This window comes from Symphalangus syndactylus, chromosome 12 (assembly GCF_028878055.3).
Source record: "Symphalangus syndactylus isolate Jambi chromosome 12, NHGRI_mSymSyn1-v2.1_pri, whole genome shotgun sequence".
In the NCBI taxonomy this organism is placed as follows: Eukaryota; Metazoa; Chordata; class Mammalia; order Primates; family Hylobatidae; genus Symphalangus; species Symphalangus syndactylus.
In genome coordinates this window covers 123,209,319-123,230,815 of record NC_072441.2, presented here as the reverse complement: position 1 = coordinate 123,230,815, position 21,497 = coordinate 123,209,319, and the positions used below count along the sequence as shown (strand labels likewise).

General features: G+C 36.9%; 1 protein-coding gene across 4 annotated transcripts in view; it reads right to left on the bottom strand.

Moving 5' to 3' along the window:
- Positions 1-21,497, bottom strand: part of RASAL2 (RAS protein activator like 2) — a 407,617-nt gene that overhangs the window by 81,626 nt on the left and 304,494 nt on the right. For all 4 annotated transcript variants that reach the window (XM_063627424.1, XM_055255689.2, XM_055255690.2 and 1 more), the window contains exon 4: positions 19,372-19,478. In XM_063627424.1, the coding sequence (XP_063483494.1) occupies positions 19,372-19,478 (107 nt within the window). The remainder of the gene's footprint in view (positions 1-19,371; positions 19,479-21,497) is intronic.

The following is a 21,497-nucleotide window of genomic DNA, read 5'->3' as shown; positions in this document are numbered from 1 at the left end:
CATCAGTGACCACACAAGGGATTAAGGACAATGTTACAGCAATTTAGGAACTTGTAGATATTCAGTAAATGTTGACTAAAATGTAATTGTAAAAAATTAACAAGGAAAAAGGAGAAGAGTAACTGAAAACGTTCAAGTTTGCTTTCTAGTCTTTATATTTTACTTAAGTTTATCTTCCAGTTATTTGGAAGTCCAAACAGGAAGGGAGACTGTAGATGACAAGAACAACAAAACAAGAAATAGTTGCAAAGTGCATTATAGTTTTAGTATGGGTAGTTTATCCTCTAGTAGGTTTTTTGTTTTTGTTTTTCAAATTTAAGCATCAAAAGGAAAGAGAAAAGGTTCTGTCATAAATCACAATTGTTCTTCTAGCACAGATCTGATATATCGGAATCTTTGGGATTGGGGCACAGTGATCTACATTTTTAACAAGCATTCAATGTGATTTTTTTATTAAGCAAACTAAAACTTTCATTATAAAACTTTCAAACATACAAAGCACAGAAATTAATAAACACATATCCATTAATCAGATCTAATTGATGTTGACACATTAATGTCATTATGCCATATTATGTATAATTATTATATTAAAATATAAAATGCAGATTATATTATAGGTATTACATTACAACATGTTAAAACACATATTGACATGTTAAGATCTGCTAGAGGGACCAATGGAAGATATCTAGCATACTTTATTAACTAATTACATTCTTAGAGATTCATTTTCATGAATCTGTCATGTCAGATTTTTATTACCTTCTTGTTACATTATTTCAAACCTTTTATGTCCAACTTTTTATGTATTTTGTTTTAAAACATTTCTTTTAAAACAGGTTTACTGAGGTGTAATTTACAAAAAACAAGTCACTATTTTTGCATGTACAGCTTGACGAGTTTTGATAAATGTATGCTGTACCAATACAAGTGAGATATGGAACATTTCTATCACCCCAAAAATGTCTTCCTGCCTTTCTGTAGTCAGTCAATCCCTTCCTCTCACCCTCAGCCCCTGGAAACCACTAATCTGACTTATTCCTACAGTTTTATCTTTTCCATAATGTCACATAAATGGATTTATGCAGTATGTAGTCTTTCTTCACTTAGCATAACGTTTTTGAAATTTATGCATGCTGTTGCATATATAGTTTGCTCCTTTTTATTCCACTGTATGGGTACACCAACATTTGTTTAACCATTTGTCAACTCATGGACATTCGAGTTGTTTCCAGTTTTGGGATATTAAGAATAAAGTTGCCATAAACATTTACGAACAAGTCTTTATGTGGACATATGGTTTGGGAGCCACTGAGTTGAAAGCTTGGTTGGAAATTCACAAATAACAAGACGACATGGCAACTTTTTAAGGGGATGTTAATGAGGTAGAGTGGGGAAAGGACACTGAGGAGGGAAGGAATCCTTACTTATTTTTCCCCTAGATATGAAGTAATTGTAGATTTACAAAAAATTTGGAAAAATAGTACAGAGTTTTCCTTTGCCCAGCTTCCCCTCATGTTATTATCTTATATAACCATAGTATGATTATGAAAATTAAGAAATTAACATAAGTACTATACTCACCTAAACACAGCCCTAATTCTAAATTCACCAGCTTTCCACTATATTAGTTTTCAACTGCCATTATAACAAATTAAAACAAATGTGGTTTAAACAGTACAAATTTATTATCTTACAGTTCTGTAGGTCAGAAGTCCAACACAGGTCTCATCTTGCTAAAATCAGCAGGTCTGCATTCCTTTCTGAAGGCTCTAGGGGAGAATTTGTCTTATGCCTTTTCAAGCTTCTAAAGGCCACCCACATTCCTTGGCTCATGGCCTTTCCTCCATCTTCAAAGCCGGCAATGTTGCATCTCTATGAAAGCTTTTCAGCTTTTAACGTCTCGTGATCAGACTGGATCCATCTGGATAATTTAGGATAATCTTCCTATCTCAAGGTCCTTAGCCTTAATCCTATCTACAAAAGTCCCTTTTGCCACATAAGATAACATATTCACAGTTTCCATGTATTAGGATGTGGACATCTTGGGAGGTGGGGGAGGAACCACTATTATACTTTCTACATATAGTTTAGTCACCCTCTTATGAATGTGCATATAGGCTGTTTACAATATTTTGCAATTAAAAAACAATGCTGCATAAATAACTTTGTGCATATGTGTTTTCATAATGGTGGAAATGTACCTTCAGGTTAGAGTCCTAGAAATGGGATGCTGGGTCAAAAGGTAAGTGTATATGTAATCTTGCCAAATCCCCTCTAGAAGGGTTGTACCAGTTTGCCTTCCCTTCAACAATGTATGAGAGTGTCTGTTTCCCACAACCTTGCCAATTGAATTCGTTGTCATCCTTTATAGTTTGTGTCAGACTGAAAGGTGAAATAATATTTCTATGTTGTTTTAAAATGTGCATTTCTCGGCTAGGTGCTGTGGCTCATCCCTGTAATCCCAGCACTTGGAGAGGCCGAGGCAGGAGGATTGCTTGATCCTAGGAGTATGAAACCAGCCTGTCCAACATGTTGAGACCTCGCCTCTACAAACAATACAGAAATTAGCTGGGTGTGGTGGCGTGTACCTGTAGACCCGGCTACTCAGGAGGCTGAGGTGGGAAGATCCTTTGAACCCGGCAGGTGGAGGTTACAGTGAGCTGAGGTTGCGCCTCTGCACTCCAGCCTGGGCGACAAAGCGAGACTCAAAAAAAAAAAAAAAAAAAATTTGGGCCAGCTGCGGTTGCTCACGCCTGTAATCCCAGTACTTTGGGAGGCCAAGGCGGGCAGATCACAAGGTCAAGAGATTGAGACCAGCCTGGCCAACATGGTGAAACCCTGTCTCTACTAAAAATATAACAATTAGCTGGGCTTGGTGGTACGGGCTTATAGTCCCAGCTACTCCAGAGGCTGAGGCAGGAGAATCGCTTGAATCCGGGAGGCAGAAGTTGCAGTGAGCCGAGATGGCGCCACTGGACTCTAGCCTGGTGACAGAGCAAGACTCTGTCTCAAAAAACAAACACATAAACAAAAAATTGCATTTCTCTGATTATAAGTGAATTTGAACATTGTTTTCATATGTTCAGAAACATTTTTACCTATTACCTATTCATGTCTTTCTTTTCTTCAGTTTTCCTATTGGGTCTTAGTCACTTGTCTCTTAATTTTTTTTTTTTTTTTTTTGAGACGGGGTCTCACACTGTCCCCCAGCTGGAGTGCAATGGCGCAATCTCGGCTCACTGCAACCTCCGCCTCCCGGGTTCAAGCGATTCTCCTGCCTCAGCCTCCCGAGTAGCTGGGATTATAGGCGCCCACCACCATGCCCGGCTAATTTTTTTGTATTTTTAATAGAGACAGGGTTTCAGTATGTTGGACGGGCTAGTCTTGAACTCCTGACCTGGTGATCTGCCTGCTTCGGCCTCCCAAAATGCTGGGATTACAGGTGTGAGCCACCGTGCCTGACCTTAATAGTTTCTAACATGTTGTAAATATTTTCTCTCAATTGATTCATTGGTTGTCTTTAACTTTAATTTTCTTATATTTCTTTGTCATGCAATTATTAAAAAACTTTATTTTGTATAATCAAATTTATCAATGTATTTTTAAAAAATTGCCTCTGGCTTTTCAGTAACCATCATAGAAAGTTGTTCCCTGCATTAAGGTTAGAGAATTCATCCATGTTTCCTACTAGGTATGCTTTTTTTTTCACATTTTAGATCCCTAATCCATTCGGGGTTTACTCTTGTGTAAGGTATGAGATACACATCTAATATTATCTTTTTCCACATGGTTACTCAGTTGTCCTTATATCGTTTATTTCAAATACCAATTCCTGAGGAAACCATTCCTGATTAATAGGACTTAGTCTCTCACACTTCTGATTATCTAAACTTTTTATTTATACTACTGTTTTCCCCTATCTTGACCTATAATTAATTCTATTCCTATTTTATATTCCCTATGAATCTTAACTCCTGAAGGCAAACAGAAAACAAACACATTGAACTCATCTTCGTATTTCTGTAATGCTTAGCATACAGTGGGCCACTTAATACGTATTTGCAGAATGCTGATAATGATTAACGTGAATTATTAAGAAAAGTTGAATTCACTCAAGAAAGTACGGAAATAACACATAGGAGGGAAAACCCCCTCAAAATTATTAAAACAAAACTAAATCTGGTGGTTAAGGAAGAAAAGTTTAGTATCTGGAAAATTCACTTCTGTAGAACAGTTCCTGATAATGAGGTATGTACTGATTTTTTTAAATTTTACTGTAAATTGAATGTCATACATACTCTTTATAGTATGTTTTCTTATGACTAACAGACTGTGCTAATCTCATTCAAGTTCACAAAGTATGAATATTAAGGATGATGGCTTTAAGGAATATAATAATGAGAAATGATGGGTCAAAACGAAGATCTCAAAATGAGGTCTATTAGCCTACTGGACAGTCTTTCAGAGGTTATCATGGAAGGCCTGAAAAAGCATTAGATAATATAATGTGAAATACATTTTTTTCATTGTCAGGGGAGATGGACTAGATGAATTTTTTTTTTTATTATTATACTTTAAGTTTTAGGGTACATGTACACAATGTGCAGGTTTGTTACATATGTATACATGTGCCATATTGGTGTGCTGCACCCATTAACTCATCATTTAGCATTAGGTATATCTCCTAATGCTATCCCTCCCCCCTCTCCCCACCCCACAACAGTCCCTGGAGTGTGATGTTCCCCTTCCTGTGTCCATGTGTTCTCATTGTTCAATTCCCACCTATGAGTGAGAACATGCGGTGTTTGGTTTTTTGTCCTTGCGATAGTTTGCTGAGAATGATGGTTTCCAGTTTCATCCATGTCCCTACAAAGGACATGAACTCATCATTTTTTATGGCTGCATAGTATTCCATGGTGTATAGGTGCCACATTTTCTTAATCCAGTCTATCATTTTTGGACATTTGGGTTGGTTCCAAGTCTTTGCTATTGTGAATAGTGCGGCAATAAACATACGTGTGCATGTGTCTTTATAGTAGCATGATTTATAATCCTTTGAGTATATACCCAGTAATGGGATGGCTGGGTCAAATGGTATTTGAAGTTTCCATCTCTCATTTCTAGGACTCCAAGAATAAGAGCATCAGAGATGGAGGGGGGCTGTTCAGCCTATTAGTTATTGAAAAAGATAAAATTCTTACTGCCTCTGTTGAAACGAAATGTACCAAAAATCCACATTATGGGTGGTCATGAGCAAAAAATATAATGTGAAACAATGTAATTACTCTTTACTAACGTCTATCAGGATGGATTTTTTTTTTTCCTAAGGATAAAATGAAGGGGGGAAAGAAGTGGGGAAACACATTACTGAAAAGATTGTATTAGACTTATTTTATTACTTCTAGAGGCTATTTCCTAACTATACTGTTTGTAATACTGCAAACAGTTTTTCCATTGTAAATTTGGCACCAAAATATTAACAAATTGGTCCTTAATATATGTAATATATATGTTGGTCTTTTTTTTTTTTTTTTAGATGAAGTCTCGCTCTGTCGCCCAGGCTGGAGTGCAGTGGCGTTATCTCAGCTCACTGCAACCTCCACCTCCCAGGTTCAAGCGATCCTCCCGAGTAGCTGGGACTACAGGTGCATGCCACTACACCTGGCTAATTTTTTGTGTTTTTAGTAGAGACGGGCTTTCAACATGTTGGCTAGGCTGGTCTCGAACTTCTGACCTCAAGTGATCTGCCCGCCTTGGCCTCCCAAAGTGCTGGGATTACAGGCGTGAGCCACCACACCCAGCCTATAGTATCTTTTTATCTGCAAACTTCCAAAGACCTTAAAATATTTGTATAATATTTCATTACTACAAAAAAGAAATCATAGGTGTTACAGAAAGTCAAACAACTTGCTCTTGATCATACAAGTGAGATGCTAGTTGAACAACAGTAAAAAATACAGTTCTCTTATCATTCCTTTGCCTATTCTAGGTACAAATCCTTGAAAGCTAATAATATGAAATCTTTGTTCTGGTACTCTGACAGAGTTAAAAAGGCAGGGTGACACGGGCCCTAAATCTTATGATCAGAAAAGCTCAGGGCCTTTTTCAACTGTAATCACCTTATTTTAATGAAAAAGTTTCTGAGTAACGACGGTCTCACTGACTGCATAATATATAAGCCCAGGTAGCTAGGACAGATCATCAGGTTTTCACCTTTACTTCTGCTGACTGTATTGTCTTTTTTCCCCATTTACTTTAAATTTATTTATTATTAGTATTAGTATTTCTTAGAGATGGGGTCTCGCTATGGTGCCCAAGCTGGAGTTTAGTGGCTATTCACAGAACGATCATCCATACTACAGCCTTGAACTCCTGGGCTCAAGTGAACCTCTTACCTCAGGCTCCCAAGTAGCTTGGGACTACTGGCATGTACCACCATGCCCAGCCCCATGGAACTTTTAAAGAGGTGAGAGGCAGACCACATTCTTACACATTCAATTATACCTTAAATGAGAAGCAAACTAAGATACTCCCCATGAGTTTCTCTATCATTATTCTCACAGGACTTCCACAGAAATTCTTCCTAGTCACTACATTCCACCCTTCTTAATTCTATTTCACTTAATAGATTTATTGTAGACCCTTTATAAAAACCAGTACACAATGTTGATTAATTAAAAACTACCAACTAATGATGAAGAAACTATGGCATAAGAGGTCAATGTCTTTGCAACATGCATACTTTGGGTAATCATGAATATCACTCATATATTAAATCAGTTTTCATAAATAGATTAGGAAAAATAAAAGGTCAGTGCTGAAGTTATGAGATAAATAAGATATAGTTCTTGTCTTCTAGAAGAGTGGTTTCTAAATTATTTTGACTATTGGCTGGGTGGGGTGGCTCACGCCTGTAATTCCAGCACCTTGGGAGGCCAAGGTGGGTGGATCACCTGAGGTCAGGTGTTCAAGACCAGCCTGGCCAACATGGCAAAACTCCATCTCTACTAAAAATAGAAAGATTAGCCAGGCGTGGTGGCATGTGCTTGTAATCCCAGCTACTTGGGAAGTTGAGGCAGGAGAATCACTTGAACATGGGAGGCGGAGGTTGCAGTGAGCTGAGATTACACCACTGCATTCCAGCCTGAGTGACCGAGATGCCGTCTCAAAATAATTAATTCATTAATTTTGACTATGAAATGAATAAAATATTGAGTGTGCCTTCCTAATAAAATATACTTATAAAATATGATTTTCTGATGTATGACTATAAAATATTCAATAACATAAAATTTTTAAAGAGCAAAAATTTTTTAAAATATCAAACATTTAATATTTTCTTTCTGCACCCCAAATGAATTGTCTGTGTATCCTCTGAAGTATACACAACCTATTCTGGAGATCACCAACTAGAATATCACAGACTAGGGAACGCAACCCTACAATATAATAGTATCGGTGCTATAATGGATAAATGTACACTCCCGTGGAAGGACAGAGACGGCCAAGGTTAATGCTGCCTAGAAGAGGTAAAGAAACACTGGAATTGAGTCTTAATGGATGAGAATACTTTTAGCAAGGATGGAAGGTGGACTTCCTGGGCAGAAATGTGTAAGGAGGCCTGAGAAAACTTGTTTGGGGAACTCTCAGATTTGCTAAAGATGGAACTCAGGACTGAAGAGAGTTGGGGGTGAAAATGAGGATACTGAGCATTAGGAAATGAGTCTGGAAAGGCAGTACAAAATTAGACAATGAAAGCTCTCAGTGCCAATTTAACTTTGGTTTTATCATCCTGTAACACAAGTTCAACTCAAAAGCCTTCAGCAGGTGACTGACAGTTTTTGAAGTAAAAGGTAGTTCTGTCTGAAGACATTCAAAAGAAGGGAAAGAGGAGGAGAAAGGAAGAGAGAGGAGGAAGAAACCACTGAGCAAGCCAAATAGAATGTATGAAACTAGTCTTGTTCATGGGCATGGAATTGTAGAGAGCTAAAAGACATTAAGCAAGGGAGGCCGAAGTAATGATGAAGTTTAGATTTTAGAGACCACTCTGGTAGCAGAGTGAAGGCTAAAGTTGATGAGGAGGAATTGGAGGCCAGGAGATGAGTTAAGAATCTCTACTGTACTAGACAGGACCTGAAGCATAATTAGAGGGGCTCAGTGCAAAATGAAAAGCTGGGAGTAGTGCTGTTCAAAAAGCAGGAAGACAATGTCATTAAATGTACTATTATAAATTACGAAACTTTTCCCTTTCTTCAGTAGTTTTTGACTCCACTTGCCATGCTGCCTTTTATTTACTATTTAATGTCACACTTCCTCCAGTACCAGGAAAAATTACAGCTAAGTGTAAACCTTCAGAGGTGCCAGGGGCCCCAGACTATGACTCAGCAGTGGGTGTCCACTGGCTACCAGGTTCCACCATGCCAGCCACCAAACCTGTGTGTCATGTCATGCAAGGAGGCTGAGGCTTCTTCCCTTCCCGTAGCTGCCCCTGCAACTCACTAGGTACCTGGCTTGGAGATAGGCAAGAAGCTTGTCTCTTCACTCCCTTGCCCTTCCCCAACCCACCCAAACACAGCTGTGGTTTCTATCTACCTGTAAGACATCCCTGGAGATGACAGGCAGGGGCAAGGACTACCCTTACCAAGCCCTGCTCCAAGACACCATGGGTTGTGCTGTCTAATCCCTATCTTTCTCACACTTGTGCAAAGGCCCCTGCGAGGGTCAGAGACTGACAGCTGTGGCTGGGTGAAGTGAGAGGGAGGCTGAATGAGATCAGGGAGTGGGGAAGTGGGCAACAGATAATTCATTCCAGGGAGGCAGCAGGAGATGGTACCATGCCCAAGGTCCCCACGAATGCTCCATTGTCCCATTAAACTTTACTTAGAAAATACAAATCCAAAGATCAATGACTAAGAACTTCGAGATGGCAATGATACAGCATTGAACTTCATGCATTGAGCCTTTCTAAGTGAAGGCCCTGTGTACTGCACTGGTCTCATGCTCATGAAGCTGACCCTGGTACTAGTTCAGGGAAGGAACCACAAGTACTGATAAGCGAAGTCAGTTAATGGCAGTGGGACTGGAAAAAGGGATGAATGAATTTGAAGAGAGGTAGACAAGATCTGGTGACAGAATTTGAGAGAAAGGGAAGAGTATATTATGACTCTTAGGGTTTGGCTCTGGGAACTGAAGAAATGTGTAGCACTACAAAGAGAAATTCAAGGGAAAACTTTTTAAGAAAAACACAAAGTGAATACAGTTGGGGGCAAGCTGAGTTTAAATTACTATGGGACATCAGAACCAAGCCATAGTACAATACAGAGGACTGAATGAAAGAATGTTTGCCAAAACAGCATTCTTTTCTATTTCCTGATTTGTTGATATTAATTTCATTGATATACAAATATCATAAAAACACTCCTCTAATATGAAATCTCAGCATTATCCCATTAAACAAACCCACATATAAGACATCTTACAAGAATGGAGAGGCAGAGGTGGACTGTATTAAAAATACAAAAGGTCAAACAATTTAACAGGTATGAATTTATAGAAGAAACTATAACATATGCTATGAAACATGAACAAGATATAAAAATTTGTTGATAATTTGCAAAAATTAAAAATATTCCACATATGACACTACTGTAAATCAGCTTTTTTCTCTTTAAACTAAATATTATGCTTCTATTTCTATATCCTTGAGTAAAAGTAGTTAGTACTATCTCCCTTATAGTAGGCCAAATTATGGTAGTTTGTATAAAAATGCAAATATGCAAAGTATCAGAAACGATTACCTAAAAAAAACTGTAGAAAATCTGCAGCCAATATATAATATATTACATATCTAAAATATATCTAAAACATTATTTCAATTTATAATCAATATTAACATATTAATATTTTCAAATTTTTTATCCTAAGTCTTCTAAGCCTGGTGTTTTACTTTTTAAAAAGTTGTACCCTGAGATATAATTCATGTACCATAAGTTCACCCTTTTAAAGTGTGCAACTCTGCTGGGCATGGTGACTCACGCCTGTAATCCCAGCACTTTAGAAGACCAAAGCAGGATGATTGCTTGAGCCCAGGAGTTTGAGACAAGCCTGGGCAACATAAGAAAGATCCCATCTCTCCAAAAGTTAAAAAAAAAAAAAAAAATTAGCCAGGTGCAGTGCCATGCGCTTGTGGTTCCAGCTTCATGGCTGAGGTGGGAGGTTCGTTTGAGCTTGGGTGGTTGAGGCTGCAGTGAGCCACGATCGTGCCATTGCAGTCCAGCATGGGTGACAGAGCGAGACCCTATCTAAAAAAAAAAAAAAATAAGTAAAAAATAAAAGATGTAACTTGGTGATTTTTGTATATCCCCAAAGCTGTGCAACCATCACCACAGTCTAATTCCAGAACATTTTCATTACGTAAAAAGAAACCCCATGCCCATTAGCAGTCACTTCCCATTTCTCCCTCACCCAACTCATAAGAAACACTAATCTCTTTTTTGGTCTGTATAGATTTGCCTATTCTGAACATCTCATATAAATGGAATCATACAACATGTGGCCTTTTGTATGGCTTCTTTCACTTAGCATAATATTTTCAAAGTTCATTCATGTTGTGGCATGTGTCAGTATCTCATTCCTTTTTCATGGCTAAATAATAAGCCATTGTATGGATAAATCATATTTTGTGTATCTATTCTTCAGTTGATAGACATTTGGGTTATGACTACTTTGTGGCTATCATAATGCTGCTATAAACATCTGTGTACACTTTATGTGGACATATATTTTCAATTTTCTTGTGTATATACCTATAAGTAGAATTGCTAGGTCATATAGAAACTCTACATTTAATGTTTTGAGGAGCTGTCAAAGTGGCCACACCGTTTTACATTCTAATTTCTCCACATTCTCACCAATACTTATTATTGTCTCTCTTTTTGATTGTGGTCGTCCTAGTGGGCATCAAGTGGTATTTCATCGTGGTTTTGGTTTTTTCTTAATGACTAATGATATTGAGTATCTTTTCATGTGTGTATTGCCATTTGTATATTTTCTTTGGAGAAACGTCTATTCAAATTCTTCTAGAGCCTTTTTTTTTTTTTTACCAGCCACTCAACAATCTGACAAAAAATTTTGTATTGATATTATAATCAAATAATACTGTTGGAATGAAGTTTCTTTAAATTGAAATTAGTAGATGTTTAACATAAAAGAAACAAAGCATTTTAAAAATCCAGTGGAATGATACTAGCATTGGTTATGAAATTAAAGGGCCTTATGGTAGAAAGGCAAGCCAAGGGTATTATTGTTTACCAGCAATTCTCATACCTTGCTGAGTATAAGTACAGCTGAGAAGAGCAAAATATTTTTTATTTTTTGCATAGCTAACTCTAGCTTAATCATGAAGGTGGCAAATTTTCTTTTTTACATCTCTGGCTTCAGAACTTCTGTAAAAGAGGTTATACTTAGTAGCTAATTATATGCTCCCTTAAGTGGGCATTAGGCCTTCAAAGTGTTTATTTCTCATTGTGAAATGAGAGGTCTTGTGTTTCCCCTTGCCCATTAAAGCTGAGGAGAAATATCTTTGCTTTGAGAGGAAAAGGGTTTACGGTACATCATCTATAAGAATGAGCTGTAAGTGAGTGTATCTCATCCTCTCTCTCAAACAGCCCTCTTCTCCTGGTTAGGGTAAGTTGGAATCTCCAGTAGTTAGTGTTGCTGCAAGCCCATTTCTAGGAATTGACACAGATTGAGGAGGGCTTCCCTCATTCTTTAATTCTTTCAAGTTTAGAGTCTTGGTAGTATTTCCTAACCAAGCCTGCTCCCTTTTCCTCCAGGTATTTGCCAATTCTCATCCTGTTCCCTTAAGGAGTTGTATCTAACCTTATTCTTTTTTTTTTCTGCTCTGAGACCCTTGGTTCTAAATTATATATTTTCTAAGATATTTATCATTAGAGGATTTTAAAATTATGCCCTTTCTGATTACAAAATGACTTAAAGATATAGTTAATATCTACAGGCCATAATTTTCTGACATACCCATGATTACTATATGATTTCTACCTTTGGTAATAACATTTTCATAGACATATGAATATACTCACATCTATATATTCACACATATGAATATATATATATATATTGTTCATTAAAAGAAGTCTCACTGGATGGCGATCCTATTATGGATTTTAACTCCATGCAGATGGTTAGTGAAAAGAGAGAAGAAACACGGATATAGAGTCTTTAAGCATCATGGGAAATAAGTTTTAAGTATCCTCTTGGAATACAGTAACGCTGAGAATACGAAAGTTGGAATTGTATTGTAGCTTGGATGCTATGAATTGAATTTCAATGTTTCACCCTGAAATCTGAGATTCTTAGGCTGGTCAGAGGTAAAGCAAGTATTTTGTAAATTTACATTGGTCATCTGAACTGATCATGGCAAACACAGAAGGGCAACTAACAGGCAATGCAGCAATTAGTATGTGAGTAACAAGGGCCACTGAGAAAATACTGCTTCTTAGTTTCTTATGTCAGACTTGAAGGTAGGAAAGAAAGCACTGATATTCACAGGTAAGACACTGACTAAAATGAGTTCCTAATATTTTATCAGTCATTTAGACAAATGGTTTACAACCCTAGCTGCATATTAGAATCATCTGGGACCTTTAAAAAAATACAGAAGACTGGGTTCTAGTCTAGAGATTTTGATTTAACTGGTCTGAGGTGGAGTCTAAGCATCAGTATATTTTTTGAAGTTCCTTAGGTAATTTTTATGTATGGCCAGAGTTGAAAACCCCTAGTTTGGACAATGGACACTTACTAGTCTTTATTAAATAGCGGACGTGAAGCTTTCTATCTCTTTGTTTAACTTGGAAAAACACTTACATAGGATCTTATAGAGGATTCAAAACAGAAACCAATAGCAACTGAGTCTGATAATCTCGATACTTAAGACACATTTCTTTTTACACAGGATTTTAACTTAGTCTATATCTTATTTCCCAGGGCTTTACTTTCTTCTAAAAACTATGTAAAGATTTGGTTTTTCGACAATGTTTTGTTTCTAGTGCATTTATTTGATTGGGAATGCTTAGGTGTCACAGTCACAAGAGCACAAGGAGAGTTACATAGGAATATTCAGCTACTGCCTTAGTTCAACTATGCTTTCTGGATGTCTAAGCATAATTTTTGGTGCCTGAATTCTTTCAGAACCAAGCTCAAAGCAAACACAAATGAAGCAGCTGCAACGGTATTGTGTTATACTTACATGAAAGGCCAACTTAGACCATTGTGTTATGAAAATCAGAACACTAAGCCTAGCACCTGGCCCAGAACACAAGCAGTTCCCTCTTGACCAAAGCCAGATTGATGGTATCATATAAGTAGAAGTGATTAAAAAAAATCATAAATATCAATAGTCACTTTATAAATAGAGTATAAAGAAAGAAGCCTGTTCCAAAATATCAGGCACTGTGAAACAAATAGACATGATTACAAGACATAATCATTTTCTCTTTCTGAATTAAACTTAAGTATGTACCTGGATAACTTTTCATTATTTATTCAATTGTTCCTCATCATCCCAGTAATTTCATTTAAATGAAAGTCTAGCACGATGTTAAAGAAAAAATGAAAAATGATCTTTAAAAGAGGAGAAAATGTCAAATGACTAAAGTTGTTTTTGAAGAACAGTCAAAACTCAGATGTGCAAAAACATTGTGAATTTATACATATGTATAACACCTAAAAGGTTCCAAGAAATAGTCACAGAAACAAATCATTAAATAATAAAGAATTCTATCTAGTTTCAGTTACCAATATAAATAGACGAAGTATACACTACATAACTGAAACACCACAGTTCTGAATTTCAAATATTAATTAAAATCTCTCTTTCAGGAAAAAAATCTATCCATTCTGCTCTTATCCCACATGATCTCTTATTAAATGTTTATTAAATGTAATTACATATTTAATATCCCATTTGACTAGGGACATTATCAGTAATACCAAGAGAATATGTGTGAGATAAACTCATTCGATTCTGGTCTTTGATAATTCATGCATATTTTATCTATTCAACAATTATTTGTTGAATGTTTGCTCTGTGGGAGGTACTGTGTTAGGCACTGGGGTTGTTATAAAGATGACCGGAACAGATACGTGTTGTCTAATGAGGGACAGAACCTACAAACAAATAATTGCAATTGGAATTACGGTATGTGTGAAGAAAATGGAATGAGAGCGAAGGAAGGAAGAAACTCTCCTATAGATCAGGGGTCCTCAACCCCAGGGCCATGGACCAGTACCGGTCTGTGGCCTGTTAGGAACTGGGCGGCACAGCAGGAGGTGAGCAGCAGGTAATCGAGTAAAACACCATCTGTATTTACAGCTGCTTCCCATCACTTGCAGCCTGAGCTCTGCCTCCTGTTAGATCAGCGGTGGCATTAGACTCTCATAGGAGCACATACCCTATTGTGAACTGCGCATGCGAGGGATCTAGGTTGTGTGTTCCTGACGAGAATCTACTGCCTGAGGATCTGTCACTGTCTACCATCACCCCCAGATGGGACCATCTAGTTGCAGAAAAACAAATTCAGGGTTCCCACCGATTCTACATTGTGGTGAGTTGTATAATTATTTCATTATATATTACAACCTAATAATAACAAATAAAGTGCACAATAAATGTAATGCACTTGAATCATCCCCAAACCATCCCTCCCAACCCAACCCTGGTCCGTGGAAAAATTGTCTTCCACAAAACTGGTCCCTGGTGCCAGAAAGGTTGGGGACCACTGCTGTAGATCACTACTTTTTCTTATGGCTATGATTAGATAAGAGTACAAATACATTTCAATATTGCTGAAAACCAAGACATTGCCTTAACCTACAGGTTCAGTAGCCATATAAATTTCCTCTTCTTCCCTATAGGTTCAGTAGCCACATAAATTTCCTCTTCTTCCCTCATTTTGAATGTTATTATACATGAACACCCTGCTGTACCAGTTGCCTATTTTAAGTTTTTAAAAGTATAAATTTTTGTGAATGAGGAAGACATACAAAGGTTTTTTAGGGTTCCCTGCTTTGAGCTCACCGTTATGGTTATTCTTCTTTCCGTCTTACTTGGCATCAACCAGCAGGATATGAGTGATCCTTACCCACTGGCTTCTCCTTGATCTCCTTAAGGCTAAATATTAGTCTAGAAAAATCAGTAGTATCAGCTGAAAGGCCAGGGGTGAGTGCTAGGCTGGCCTTCTATTGAATGATAGCCCCTTACCTATCACCCTGAGTTGGAATAGTGACAGCAAGAGGAAAAAAGACTCAGGAGAAGAGTCAAGTAATTTACCCATATTTCACAGTATTCATGCCACTTTGTTTAGTTTTAGAGTTAAAGACAAATATTCCAATAAACACATCTTTAATGCTTCAGCAGCAAGTATAATTTGGTTAAGTTTGATAAACAAACTCAATCACAGTCTTGCCCCCACCTACCTTTCCAGCCCTCTCACCTGCCATTTTTGCCCACATACTTTTCAATTCCTGTCTCATTCAGTTCTTTCTATAATCCCTGGAAGCATCAGTCATCCCATGACTGTGTGTCTTTCCAAAATGCCATTCCCGCAGGCTGGAGTACTTTCTTCCCCTGTCAATTATTTTCTTTCAGCCTTTGAAACTCTGCTCAAATGCTGCTCCTTGTCAAAGCCTTAACTTACACATTGTGTTGTTAATAACTTGTGTAACCATGCTCACCTATCTCTTTATGAATCTGGTCATTTTTCTATCTCTTGCTACTAGGCTATATATAGGGTCTCAGAATGGAAAACTTTGTTGTACCATGCACAGTACGCCAAGAAGGTATCAATTGATGAATCACCAATACTTTGCCCAAAGTAAGCATTCAATAAGTGTGTCATTGTAAATAATTTCATTTAGGACTTGTTAAAATCTATTTTATCTGCTCTCAGTAAGTCTGAAAATGGAGCTCGGAAGAATAAGGTCCTTTTTGAGAGTCCACTACTATAATTTTGGGGTCCAACTGATGAGCAGTAAACCTACTGCTCACCATAGCAATGACATCTGAATCCTGGAACCACTGGTACTTGTGGTAAAATATTGGTTCTGTCTCTTCATAAAGTTAACATAGAAATGATCTGAGATATTGCATAAACAACTCTAAGTTAAATATCTCAAAGTCTGACTCCTTTTTGTACTGCTATCCTAAATTCAGATATTGTATAAACAACTCTAAGTATCTCAAAGTCTGACTCCTTTTTGTACTGCTTTCTCAAATTCAAAGAGTCCACTGTGATATTAATTATAAATGTATTGTGTGTTGACCTGAAAATTAGACATTCTTCTAATCAGCAATATATTTAAGTGATGTAAATCACACTACTATTGGTATTACATGAAAATTAAAAAAAATACAATGAATTTCTACAGATATCCAAGTACTCATTTAGCCAGCATATTTTGATTTCTCTTAAAAAATATAAATTATTTATCTAGCATGATCAAGGAATGAGGTACTTCACAAACCACTTTTCTGGATAACAAGTTTTATAAACATCACATATCTTCAACATTTTAAATATTCTCAATGGATACATGTCACATAATATAACATTGTTCCACTTTTTAAAAAAGTAGCAAAATAAATATAATCTCACTTTTTCTTGATGATTCAGGATCATTATTATCAATGTCAATTTCTGCACTATAGACTATCCTGGAACACAATAATATCCTTAAGGTCTAATTTAAATGTAAAGCTGTTTGCCTTTATCCTAAGTGAATTCGGATTGTTTTTATGATTCTCTGCTTTTCATTTTCTCTGTCTCATCCTTTTACTTACGACATTTCTTTGTTGTAGTTGTAATCAGTGTGTTCTAATGGTTATTTTTCAGAAAACTCTTTAGGTGAGGGCCTGTGAATGGTTACATTCTCCTAGAGAGCTAAGTGCATGGGTGCACGGGCTTTGTGACTGTCATTTGCTAGACAGAGGCCCTTTTCTTCCCTCATTATTTCTAAATCTACAACGCGGCTGAGATTGTCAGAAGAGTAAGTGGTTTGTAAGTAATGCTAGCTTTCATATGTTTATCATTATATTTATAATTTTCACTCAAGAATTACTAGTCATATTATTAAGATACATCTTAAATTAGTCATCAACTTAAATAAAAATTATGGTTCTTAATTAATTCAGATTTTCAAAGCCTGGCCATGAACTTGAGACTCAATATAGGATATGCTTTAATGTTACCATATTGCAGAGGGATATTCATCCTGTTATCAACTTTTTCAAAAAAATTTAAGAGTCACCATTCCATTCTAGCATGATGGTGTGAAAACTTCAAATTCTAACTCAATCCTTTTCACCAAACTTTGCATACCGACAGTCAGTTTTACTCTATTCTTTCTGCATCATCGGAAAAACAAGGAGGTGAAAAATAATGTTTTTTCTCATTCATGAGAAAAATAAAAAATAGGTAGCTATGTTTATGGAACAAAAAATTTAGTAAAAGACACTAAATCTGATATTTTAAAATTCCTGTCATAATTTGCTTAGAATATTAATCCAATACTTGCTTGTGATCTTTGAAAATGAGAACATTTGTAAAAATTTGAAAGGTGTCCAGTAACCGCTATTCATAAACTCTTCAAGGTCCTGAGATACAACAAGCGAAAATCTTGCTCCTCAGGGTTAACACAAAATAAAACACTCATTTTGGTTATCTTATGCATGAATGCCAATTTATATATATCAAAAAATCAGTTCCACTTAAAAGGTCATCCCAACTTTAAAAAAAGTATTAGAATAAAGGCAGACTACAACATATTAACTTGGCTGAATTAAGAGAAATCTTTTTTTTTCCACATAGAAAAGTCTATTTCTACCTTATACTGATTTTCATTGTACCTAGAATAATGACCAATCTCATGAAGCAATTCAAGTCTAAAAATAATTAATTTTAATAAAATGATATGATTAGGAAATAAATATATTTCTTATCCAAGAAAATAGGTGATTTAAAATCTTGGTTACTCACAGTTATATCAAAAAAGTCCAAAACAGGTCTATAACTGATAGTCAGCTGACCTGATCACATATGGCCCTTCCATCTCAGTACTTTTTTTTCTTTAAAGAGATGGGGTCTTGTTCTGTGGCTCAGGCTTGAGTGCAGTGGCACAATTATGGCTCACTGCAGCCTCAACCTCTTAGGTGCAAGCAATCCTCCCACCTTGGCCTCCCCTGGGACCACAGACACAGGCTACCATGCCCAGCTGATTTTTTTTTTTTTAATTTTTTTTATAGAGGCAAGGTCTCACTATGTTGCCTAGGCTGGTCTTGAACTCCTGGCCTCAAGCAATCCTCCCACCTCAGCCTCCCAAAATGCTAGGATTACAGGTGTGAACCACTGGGCCCAGCCTCTTTTGTATTTAATGCTGATTTTCAATACTGCCTGGTCAATTTAAGGAGTTAGTTTCTTACAAGGTTTTTCTTAAGCACTTCCATGGCCATCCAAAAGATAGCTTAAGCAAAGTGCAGACCAAGTCTTAGGATTAGAATTCACAATTGTCTAATTCTCTGTGAATTTAGTCTGCAAATTTCTGAGTCTCATCACTCTCTGCTTATGTTCCAGCTCTGAAAAATAAAAGAAATTACATCCCATTCCTAAAAAAAAAACCTCCCACCAGTTTCTTCACAGAATTGTGAAAGGTTTTTGCTAGCAACTTGATAAAAAGATGTCTGCAAGGATTTGAACTCTACAGTTGAGAGGAATTTGAACTTAATGTAGTTACATATTTTGTAAGTACCCTGTGAGTAAAAATAATATTCCCTAAAACCTAACAAATATTATACTGAAAGTAGTGGACGGCCGGGTATGGTGGCTCAAGCCTGCAATCCCAACACTTTGGGAGGCTGAGGCGGGTGGATCACTTGAGGTTAGGAGTTTGAAACCAGCCTGGCCAATGTGGTAAAACCCCGCCTCTACTAAAAATACAAAAATTAGCCAGGCATGATGGTATGCACCTGTAATCTCATCTACTCCGGAGGCTGAGGCAGGAGAATCGCTTAAACCCGGGAGGTGGAGGTTGCAGTGAGCGTTATCGCGCCACTGCACTCCAGCCTGGATGACAGAGTGAGACTCAGGCTCAAAAAAAAAAAAAAAAAAAAAAAAAGAAAGTAGTTGACATTAACCACAGTTAATTTATACAAGTTTATGAGTCTATCCTTTAATCACAGAATTATAAAGAAATTCTTGATGAGAAAAATGTTTGGATTCTTTAGTAGCTGTCTGTAACTCTAAGAAGAAAGGAGAAAAGTAAAATATTCTTATAAAGAAGATAAACACTTACTGGTACTTTGAAGGGTGAGGTATTTACAGTATCCATGGAGTTGGGTTTCTCTGATGTACTGGTCCCTGAGATACTCCGTCTACGAGGGGACCTTTCTGCTGGTACCTCTGGAAAAAAGGAAGAAAGTTGAAACATCATTAAGAACCCCAAATTTAGGATCTTCCACTAAACTGTAAAGTTATTGGTTTTTCACAATAAACCAGCATGCTTTAAAGGTACATTACATTGTATCTCACATAATTTATCTATCTTTGAGGTGCTTAAACTATCAAGACACTAGAGAGACTTGGTCACAGTTAAGAATCTGCTTTAGTGTGACAGTTTATATTTTCATCTGTGCACATATAAAAATAATTTCCTCTGAGCTATGTTTAATATCTTTAAGTTCACTTAATAGTTGCTTCTCACGGTATATAAATCTACTTCTCTATGTGTCAGCAATGTAGGAGTTAATAGAATAAAATGGAATTTCTAATATTCTTCTGAACAAAATATAGTCTAATGTTGCATATGATTTGATGGTGTTTGCACAAAGGTCAAAGTTAGTTCTGTGCAGATAAGATGATTCACCAGACTGCAACAAAAGGGCCATGAGAAGACTGAAAGCTGCTGCCAAGATAAAATAACATATATGCCTATGCAGATATAAAAATAGATCAGCTTCTCCTTGTTCTGGCAATATGACCTTACTAAGATCTTACTCTGGAATCCTAAATCTGTTCAAACTGACCTAACAAGCTTAGGATTTTGCAGATAATGTGATCTTCTCCCATTTGATTACTATATACTGTACTAAGGCTACATTTTTAAGATTTTTTCATAGAGTGATATATATATACACGTGTATATATATATGCATACACACGCATACACAGATGATAGATATATACGTATTATACCTTTATCACAACTGCTTCCCATCGCCACTTCAACTGACAGACATAAAGGAATCCAGCTTCTCAGATAACATTAGATAATCTCAACATGGACAAGGAAAAAAAAGCCACATCCTAAAAAAAGTATTCTGTGTTATCTTCCAGATCTTAGAAAACAAGGAGTAAATCGTAACTCCGGAGACTGACATTTTGATTCCTGCTGTTCTCCCTTTAAAAGACAGATGCAGTTTAAACTTCCATTTCTGGCCTCCTGGCCCCTGGGATCCGTGCTACTTCCACTTAAGAGAGAGCGTTTTTTCTCTCGCTCCCTCTGTGTCTTGCTCTTCCCCCTCCCTCTCCACAGCTTGCAGAGAGAGCAAGCAAGAAAGAAATACACAGGACTGCAGCTATTCAATCAATCGTTCTGACTGCACATCCTCATTAGTTACTTTCAGGCTATTAACAGACGCCCAACCACTGCCTTCCCTCAGTTACTGAAAATTTCACTGTCTTACACTTATCTGCAGCAAGAAAAAACATTTACTGAAATGTATATTCGGCTAGTGCCAAAAGGACACCATTTTACACAGACCCAGTAATGCACATAAATCAATTCCTCCTATGAAAAGCCAATTGGAAGTGCTTACTCTTTTACTATCTTTGCATGCTGGACACTGATTTTCTTTTCCATGACTAAACATATCTTCTCTGTGACATCTTGACTGGTAAGGCACAAGCCAAATTGGAACATTCCTAAAGACTGAGAGGCTGACAACATAGCATCTTATATGCTTGCAGTACAAGAGAGTTCCATACTACTACTGTATTTTAAAATTATGACCAGTAACTGTAAGTCCCTTAACTTCTCTCTAACCATCACTAGTTAAATGAGCCTTAATGTACAAAGCCGTTTTCAGAATTAGGCACACATGACTTCTAATGCACATCGCTGAAAAATGGCAGCATAATTAGCTCAGATTCATGGGAATGGCACAAAGCACTGAATTTAAGTAAATCAGCTTGTTGGAGCACATTGAACAGAAAGTTGAAGCACATTGAACAGAAAGACTTCCAGACTTCAGGAATATGACTCTACAGAGTAATTATCCAAGTTAGATGACTCTACGTGGCTAGGGGCAAGGCAGGCAGGGAATGGGGCTGGTGAAGGTAGAAAAAAATCTCACCTTTTCTCTAATAATTACCTATAAAGGTAACCTCATATCAAATTAGAAGATACTGGAGATTTAATAT